Genomic DNA, 9258 nt, shown 5'->3' on the forward strand with positions numbered 1-9258 from the left:
AAAAAAAAAAAAAAAAAATAGCATGTATAATACTTGTCATGGATGGAAAATAATGTAATATATCTTTCAGTTTTTATTGAAATATAACATTTAATAGGAATAAGTTCAAAAATAGTATATATGATTGTCATGTATGGAAAATAACGTATATATATCATTAAGCTTTTTGTTGAAATATAAAACTTTAAAGAAGTAAGTTCAAAAATCATATGTATATAATTCAATGAATTTTTACAACATGAACACACGTATAAAGAAAAACTTTAGTCTGGGCACAGCGGCTTATGCCTGTAATCCCAGCACTTTGGGAGGCCAAGGTGGGTGGATCATGAGATCAGGAATTCGAAACCAGCCTAGCCAACATGGTGAAACCCCGTCTCTACTAAAAATGCAAAAATTAGCTAGGCATGGTGGCGCACGCCTGTAATTCCAGCTACTTGGGAGGATGAGGCAGGATAATTGCTTGAACCCGGGAGGCGGAGGTTGCAGTGAGCCGAGATAGCGCCACTGCACTCCAGCCTGGGCCACAGGGCAAGACTCCCTCTCAAAAAAAAAAAAAAACAACTTTAAAGAAGTAGACTTTTAATGTAGGAGTCAGATATAGGACTGTTTCAGAGGGAAAGAAAATAAACTGGAAAGGAAGCAGAGGGAACAGGAAGACCTCTCTGAGAGATCCAGATGTGGCTGCTAAATGCTCCCCTTAGGAAAATGGGGGAGTGGGAGAGGGATATAGGGGAGGAGGGTTGGGCCCCAGGAGTGGAGGGCTTCCCTAGTGGCAGGCGTGGGTCTTATCAGAGCCTGCTATGAGCTGACAGAGGTTAGGGAGTAAAAAGAAATTGGAGTGAAAAGAGGATGGAGTATGGACTTGAAAGGTTGGAGGGAAAACATGAAGGTACACACTGGAGACATCAAGGAAAGAGAGATCTCTGTAAAGGCCACAGAGAAACAAGGCTGGAAAAAGGGAAAGAGATGTCAATGAAAGCAGGAGAAATTTCTGTTGCATGTGCAGTGAGCCTGGTAAAGTGAGGAGGGGTGAGAAGTCTCTAGAGCTGACTCTTTTAGAAGAGAAGAGGTGGTCCTATGGGCAGTGCTTCCTGGCATGGGCTGGGCACAGGACCTGAACTACTTGCAGGTCCCAAGAAGGGCCATGTTCCCTCTTACCTGCACGCCTTTGTATGTGAACACCTTCCCTCAGATTCATCTGTTTTTTCAGTTTGTTTTGTTTGTTTTGAGACGGAGTCTTGCATTGTCGCCCAGGCTGGAGTGCAGTGGCACGATCTCAACTGACTGCAACCTCTGCCTCCCAGGTTCTAGTGATTCTTCTGCCTCAGCCTCCCAAGTAGCTGCGATTACAGGCACACGACACCACACCCAGCTAATTTTTTGTATTTTTAGTAGAGATGGGGTTTCACCATGTTGACCAGGCTGGTCTTGAACTCCTGACCTTGTGATCTGCCCACCTCGGCCTCCCAAAGTACTGGGATTACAGACGTGAGCCACAGCGCCCAGCCTCAGATTCATCTTTATGTCAAAGCTTCAACATCACTTCCCCCAGGAAGTCTTTTCTGTCTGTCCTAGAGTGGGATGAGGCACCTCTGGTTTGCTCCACCAACCCCCATTCTTCTCCCATCACGGCTCCCATCAGGCTGTATTTTAAATGCTTGTTTACCTGTTTCTCCCACTAACCTATAAAATATACGCTGGGCGAGCCCTGCCTGGCCTCCATGTGGTGGAAGAACAAGTTGGACGCTTGAAGATAACCAGTGGGAAAGCTGGGAGGAACCGGGGCATGCTTTGGCGCCCTTTCCTATCTGATTGCTGTTAAGACTTTGATGAGAGATAGTGATTGGAGGGATGCAACCAGCCTTGGTCACTTGGTGCCTCTCCTCCTCATGATTTGGGATGTAGTGGCAGAGGAGTAGGCATGGGTGGCAAATGGCATGCTCAGCGCAAGGTTGCCTTTATCCTGGCATGGGGTAGGGAAATGGTATCAGTGCAGGAGTGATGCCTTGGAAAGGGATATCCTCTCTGGGTACTGCAGATGCAGCTTCGGAGGGCCCAGGACAGCCCTGACCTGGACAGGCGGAGTGCAGAGGCTGCCCTGAGGCTCGGGTGTAGGTGCCCCCGAAGGCTGGTAGTTGTTAAACCCTAGCCGGCAGCCTGGGAGTCGGTGCCTCTCTCAGAAGTGCTCTTGCCTGCCTCCCTGATGGGTGATGAGCTCTTACTTCTGGCACTTTGGCATGGAAGTGACCTTTCACAAAGCTTACGGGGTTTGTGAGGCCTGGGGTTTGAAGCCTTTCTGTTCTAAAAATAGCTTTGGCTGTTTTTATGTGCTATTTCATGTTTTGTCTCAGGCAGTCCTTATAGCCCTACAAGGTAAGTGATGATTCCGTAGTTCACAGTTAAGGATAGTGAACTGAAAACATCAGCTAACTTTCTCCAGATCTCCCTGTTAGTAAATGGCAGGGCCAGGATTGGAATTCAGGTCTTCCTGGGATCACAGCTTATGCTCTTAACCCCTATGATTATGATACTCCTTGGCTCAGGGTTCCCAGAAGGCAATTCAGGGGTTGCCAGTTAGTGTCAGAAGGAAGAGTGGGGCCAGTCGTGGTGGCTCATGCCTGTAATCTCAGCACTTTGGGAGGCCAAGGTGGGTGAATCACTTGAGGTCAGGAGTTCAAAGCCAGCTTGGCCAATGTGGTGAAACCCTGTTTGTACTAAAAATACAAAAATTAGCTGGGCTTGGCGGTGCATGCCTGTAATCCCAGCTACTTGGGAGGCTGAGGTAGGAAAATCGAACCCAGGAGGGTGGAGGTTGCAGTGAGCCAAGATCACGCCACAGCACTCCAACCTGGGTGACAGAGTGAGTGAGACTCCATCTCAGAAAAAGAAGGAAGGGTGGTCAGAGGTGAAGTGTAGCAGGGATTATGCCAGGGGCTCCTTCCTACCTGTGACTTCTGCAGACACTTCACTTTGCACAGTAGTAGTCCTGTAGATTTGGGATCTGACTGGGGACTGTTTGCTCATTGTGTTATTACTTACAGTGCTTAGTAATGTTTTCAAGTTGAGTTTTCTTATTGAAGCAGAATGTGTCTTCAGAGATGCTTTTATTCTGATTTTTAAAATTTAAATTTAGCTTTGTTTTCTTTGCATTGTTCTCCTGAGTAAAAGAATGATCTCTAAACTCAAACATCAGTGTATCAGGGAGCTGTTGTATTACAGAAATCCAGTTTAAAGGTAAGACTTTTAAAGTGAAAAACATCATTTTGTGTGGAAATAAGCATCCTTTAATGTATCTGTTTGGATGGACTTCAGAATTTTGGAGGTGAGGATTAGATACCTTTAGCTCTATTTCTAACAAGCTGTTCCTCACTCTTTCTCCTCCCTATTCCCCTCAATTTTTTCAGATCACACACCCAGCTGGCTGCATGTCTCAGTTCATAAAGTTCTTTGGAGAACAGATCCTCATCCTCTGGAAATTTGCCTTACTTCGAAAGCGCATTTTGATATTTTCTCCCCCACCTGTGGGCGTGGTGTGCTATAGAGGTAACCAGAAGCCAGAGTCAGGGGTGCTGCTTAAATCCCTGGAGCAGAAACTGCTTGAGTCTTTCTGTCACTGATCAAGTCTGGAAGAGTTTGGGCCACATCAGGGGGATGGGGTTTTAAGCCCAGGAATGACCTGATTGGCTGTGAACGCTGGTGACAATGTAGAAGATGGGTTGGATGACACATCAGTGGCGTGGCCAAAGATTAGGGTCTGGATTAAAGCAGAGAAGATGCATTCTAGATGTATTTTAGAGAAACTGGACAAAACTTGTCAGATTGGATTGTAAAGGTTCTGATGTGTGTGAGGCTGCAACGGAAGAGTCTAGGATAACAAGGGTGGTGGGGCCACCAGATGGGGGACTGAGGAGCAGCCGGGGGCTGGCTTGAAAAGGTTAGTGTGGGATGTGATGAGGGTGTGCTGCCTTGAGACCTTCACAGCAGGGGTGTCCGCCCACCCTGCATAGCTGGGTCAGGACCTGTGGGCGTTTGAGCTGGAGATAAAGATTTGAGGGAGATAGATTATTTCTGCACTCATATCTGAGATGGACAGCATTACCTGGGGAAAGTACAAGTGTGGAGGGGTGTTCCAGACACAGGAGGTGGACCAGAAAGGTGGAAGGACAGAAAGGACTGGGGAGGGACAGGCAGAAGGGGGAACCAGAAGACACAAGGGTTATAGAGGTCGGAGTTCTGACAAGGTCAAATTCTAAGCAAGACCAGCTAGAGAGAGACTGAGAAATGTTGACTGGGTTTGGGAAGCATGTTGCTGACGTCACCTTGAGGGATCAGTTTCTCCTGTGGGACCTAAAGAGGCTTGCTACCTCCAGTCCCCTCCGAATGCCAGGACCGCCTGGCTCCTGAGGCACCAGATAGCCTAGAGCAGAGGTGTTGAGCTGCAGGCTTCAAGGGAGGAAGGGGGTGGAGGGGCAGACCCTCCCCGCTCACCTCCTCTGTCCCCACAGTGTACTGCTGCTGCTGCTTGGCCAACGTTTCACTGCCTGGCATCGGGGGCACCATTCCTGAGTCCAAGCCTTTCTTCTACGTGAACGTGGCCGACATCGAGAGCCTGGAGGTAGAGGTGTCCTATGTGGCCTGTGAGTACGGGGCCCTCCCCTCATCTTTCCCTCAGGTCCCAGCCCTGCTCCTGCCAGACGCGGGGCTCCTGGGAGCCTTGCTTCCCAGTGGGGTCGGGTGGGTTCCCGCCTCTCTAACCCCGGGTTCCACAGGCACCACAGAGAAGATATTTGAGGAGAAGCGGGAGCTGTATGACGTCTACGTGGATAACCAGAACGTGAAGACGCACCACGACCACCTGCAGCCGCTGCTGAAGATCAACAGCGCTGACAGGGAGAAGTACCGCCGGCTCAATGAGCAGAGGTAGCGGCAGCTACGGGGAGAACCAGGGGCTCCACCCTCCTCAGGGCAGCCCCAGCATGGGGTCTCTGCAAAGCCTGTCTTCTGTCCCTTCCCTGATGCATTTCTGCCAGTCTCCATGCTGCCTGGGATGGAGATGGAAACGAAGGGAAGGCCTGCAGTGGAAGAGGCCAGGCTCCCTGTATGCTGCCCTGATAGGAGGGGAGTAGATCCACGGTGCTGGTTTCTTTCTTCTCATGGACTTTGGAATCTGAGCACCTTGACTGAGCACCTTCATTGTGTTGGTCGCTGTATTAGAAGCTTGCTTATATGTATCTGATGTCATTCTCAATAATCTGGTGATCCTATGAAATAAATGTTATCATCATCCCCCACTGATAGACAACTAGGAAAGATTGTTACTTGCCTAAGATTACCAGGGGCAGAACTGGCCCTGGACCCCAGGAATTTTGAGTCCAAACCCTGTTGATCCCTTTCCTGGCTGGTGCTGCTTCCTGGGAGGTGGTGGCCCATTGAAGATGCCTGGCTGAGGCCTCACCTGTGACTGGGGTCCTGGTACCTGCACCAGAGTCTCATGGTTCTCTCCTTCCCAACAGGCAGATGCTGTTGTACTCCCAGGAGGTAGAAGAAGACTACAACCCTTGTGAAGAGGACCTCTTCGTGCTGTGAGTCCTGGGGCCATGGGCGTGGGGTCTCCCTGAGGATCCCTTCAGCACCGAGTGACCTGCATCCCTCCCATGTCACTCACTGCAGACCAGGGATGCCCTTTATTGCTGCCAAGGGCACTTAGAGCCAGGCTCCTTACAGAGGCAAACCTGAGCCCTGAAATGCCATTGGGGGAACCCAGAGGACTTACGGAAAGAAGCAGGGCCCTTAAGAGAAAACAGGAGTCTTAGTGTTTCTTTTCTTGTTGGGCTTTTACATCAAGGATGTCCACTGCATAGAAGCTGTCTGTCCCTCAGGATTCAGGGACTTCTCCTTTCCATTGCCTCCTTTGAATAGAGTAGTTCCTTGCACTGAGTGTTATGGGATAATCTGAAATTTTAATTCTTGAATCAAATGAAATCTCTTTGCCCCGTAGGGGTAGGAACCAGGCAGGGCCTTTCCACCTCACAGCACTGACTTCATTCCTAGACAGCTGGGTGCAGTAGCCTTCTGTGCTGTGAGCTGAATTCTCCCAGCTTCCTCTTTGGTCTTCCAGGGCTGAGGTTGTGGTTTGATGTTGAAAACTTAATGTGGGCATTTCTACAAAGGTGCAGCATCTTGATTCTAATAGTGGACTTCCTAAAACCTACATCCTGTTTAGGTGGAAAGTATCTGAGGCTTGAGCACAGCCACAGTCTCATCCAGTATGACATGTACCGCTGTGTCTGAAATTCCTGAGCACCCAGGGCCACTTCAGGTACCGGGCACTTTGCAGACCTGAGAGCTGCATGGGGCTGGACTGTCTAGTCTAACTAGACAGTGAGCGCTGTCCTGAACGGGGCTTGTTTGTTCATAAAGCACTCTAAAGCAGTGACTTTTAAATCCTGATCTGTGCATCTCACTCCTCCCAGAGAGTCATCAAGGGAGAGCAAACACCCAAGGGTAATGTTGGCTCATGTTCATTTTGTTGGTGGTGTTGAATTTTTGCTTCCTCCTATGACTGAGCAGAAAGAGAAAGCAGTGTGTGGGGGCCTCTTCTCAGGCTGTGTTTCAACCCCAGTCACTTCCCTCAACAGGAAAATGGATTTTGACAGGCCATCTTGTTTAGAGATTTCCCTAATCACACCATAATTAGTGCCAAATGGTTTCTTTGCTAACTTTAGTAGCACTTGAATAACTGTTTAACTCTTACTCTTTTCTTGTTTTAAGATACCTGCGAATCCACTGAAAGTACATTAAACAACAGTATAGTTTTGGTTCCCCATATGTGGATTATCTAGTGAGTTTTTTTTCCCCCTTCCTTTCCTGTGTCTTGTCTTCTAAATGCAGATTTTTCCTAGAACAAAACAACCGGATATTTCAGACTTTGTTGGAGGTGTCTGCCAGTCAAGACAAAACTCTGACAGCAGAGCATGCCCGGGGCATGGGCCTAGACCCCCAAGGAGACCGGAGCTTTCTCCTGGACCTGCTGGAGGCCTATGGCATTGATGTCATGCTAGTCATCGACAACCCCTGTTGCCCGTAGGAGCCAACAGGACTGGGAGCCGCTTCATGTGGGATGTCAGCAGCCTGGAGTTCACCCCAGGCCCCCAGAGGGCCTCATTTTTTATGAAGTTGACACGAAGGAATATTGTTTATACTTTCCAACAAACATAATTTTTGCAATTTCCTTTCTGCCCTTTTCCCTAGAGATAAGGTGAGATCGCCTTGGTTTAGTGTCGTGCCATGTTAGGATATTGGAATCTGCCACTTTCTCCCAGAGCTGCTGGTCCTTTGGGCTTGGTCATAGGAGTTGTATCACTAGGAGTGGGCTGAGCTCTGGAAATATTGGGATGCACTGTTCAGAAAGTTTGTGCGGTCTTTGTCCCTTGACGTATTTGAGAATAAGACAACCATCTGTCCTCTGTGGCTTTAAGATGTTCATCTGCCTAAAGGCAGAAACTAGACCGGATGATCTTTTAAAGTTTTTAGTAGCTCTAGGAGTCTTGGGATCAAATCCCTTTTCTTGTTCACTGGGGCAACTTTATGTCTTCTCTGTTTACTTGAGTAGGGACCACAAAGAAGGAAAAAAGGATGTTTCTGACACCAAATGGGAGCTTATCTTACGGTCAGAATGACAGAGGTTGCTTATCAGTGAGCTGAAGACTAAAATTGTAGATTGAAGCCGTGAAACCTTCCTCAAAGTAACTTCATGGTGGCCATGCAAGTAATGTTCCTCTTTCTCTAAACCCCTCCTCTTGGGATGAATTGGTGAACTGTTAAGGGCCAGTGCTGGCCTTGGAGCTTGCAAGCAAATTAATTTTCCAATTTAGTCTCTTAAGGGTTCAATATGCTCTTGGAGTAAGGGGTATTTTTAAAGGCTGAAGTTTGGGCTGCTGGAGGATAGAGCAGTTGAAGTTCGAACAGGATGGAGAAGTCACTCTAAGTCTCTTCATCTGGACATGAGTTCTCTGGAGGCATTAGCAGTAGCAACTCTGAATCAACACAGATTTTCTGGATTCCGAAATCTAGCAAGGATCTGAGCTGGTTAACTCAGAGGGTGGAGCATGATGCTAACAAGACCGTTCATCATTTTGGACCCCTCACAAACACACTTTTCTTTAGCAGAGGTGACATTCCTTAGGCTAAATCTTTGGATCCAGGGACATAACAGATTTGTTGAGAGAAAATGTGGCAGTGCCTTCACCCAGGACAGTGGTCAGGAAGCCCCGAGCATCACTGATGGATTTATCCATTCTCTTCTGAAGTGCTCTGCTCTAGGCTGGGTCCCATTTTCACCTGCCTGTCCTCTGATTGGCTTTTGCAGGAGGGCAGCTTACGTGTTTGTCAACCAGTTAGAAAGCCAGTTCCTGTGGGTTGAGTTTAGGCCTTCTTAGCCATGATTGAGAATTTTGACTTGGGATACTGGGTTGCTGGTGACAAATAATGTCTTCCTCTTCCCCCTTCCCGCCTGGCTCGATTATGGGAATAGCCGTCAGTGCATCTACATCTGTGACCAAGACCCAGCCAGACTAACATACACGGCAGAGAGAAATAACATTCAAATGGTGGGTCACACATCTCATCTCAAGATAAGGTGCTTAGGGTTCACTGCTTTATTCAAAAGTATTTTCACTGTAGCTCCTTCATATGGAATATCAAAACTGAAGAAATTCACACGTGGACATGCAAATAGACATTGATTAATCAAGGTAGCATCTTTATGTAAATATATAAATAAGTTTGGGCATTGAAATGTAAACTGTACAGCTAATACACGTCTCCTCTGCAGTGTTGGTCGCTGTCATTTCAGTAATGTAGATGTTTACAAAAGAAAAAAACATCCGTGTTTCGAGGTTGAAGACTCATCTTTTTTTCTCCTTTACACACAACCCCTCCTCTTGCCTCTCAAGGGTTGAGGGGTCCTTTCTAACTTAAGGCTAATGGTTACTTTTCATGGTATCCTGAGGTTCAGGGTGTTTTAAGCTGGGGGTAGGTGGTTAGAGGCAGGAGCAGGAGTGAAAGGAAAGGTCTGATTCTCCTAGAGGACACAGGAAGACCTTTTTCTGGAATTAGGGAATCTGCCAGGAGGAGCTGTTTTAGGCACTTCTGCTCCGAGCCTTCTATATGCAAACACTCTGCGGGTTTAACTGCAAGCTCAGAAGTGCTGGTGTAAACATAGCAGGGTGAGAATGAAGTTCCTGCATTTTCCTG

The 9258-nt window shown here is 47.8% G+C and overlaps 1 protein-coding gene across 1 annotated transcript in view; it reads left to right on the forward strand.

Annotated features, from left to right (window-relative positions):
* KIAA1147 (KIAA1147 ortholog) overlaps positions 1 to 8906 on the forward strand; it is a 26766-nt gene extending 17860 nt beyond the window's left edge. The window contains exons 4-8 of the mRNA XM_011995437.1: positions 3428 to 3546; positions 4509 to 4640; positions 4773 to 4923; positions 5517 to 5585; positions 6895 to 8906. Coding sequence (XP_011850827.1) covers positions 3428 to 3546; positions 4509 to 4640; positions 4773 to 4923; positions 5517 to 5585; positions 6895 to 7090 — 667 coding nt within the window. The 3' untranslated portion in view covers positions 7091 to 8906. The remainder of the gene's footprint in view (positions 1 to 3427; positions 3547 to 4508; positions 4641 to 4772; positions 4924 to 5516; positions 5586 to 6894) is intronic.
* The last annotated feature ends 352 nt before the right edge of the window (positions 8907 to 9258 follow it).

Source organism: Mandrillus leucophaeus, unplaced genomic scaffold (genome assembly GCF_000951045.1).
Source record: "Mandrillus leucophaeus isolate KB7577 unplaced genomic scaffold, Mleu.le_1.0 Scaffold49, whole genome shotgun sequence".
NCBI classification, from domain to species: domain Eukaryota; kingdom Metazoa; phylum Chordata; class Mammalia; order Primates; family Cercopithecidae; genus Mandrillus; species Mandrillus leucophaeus.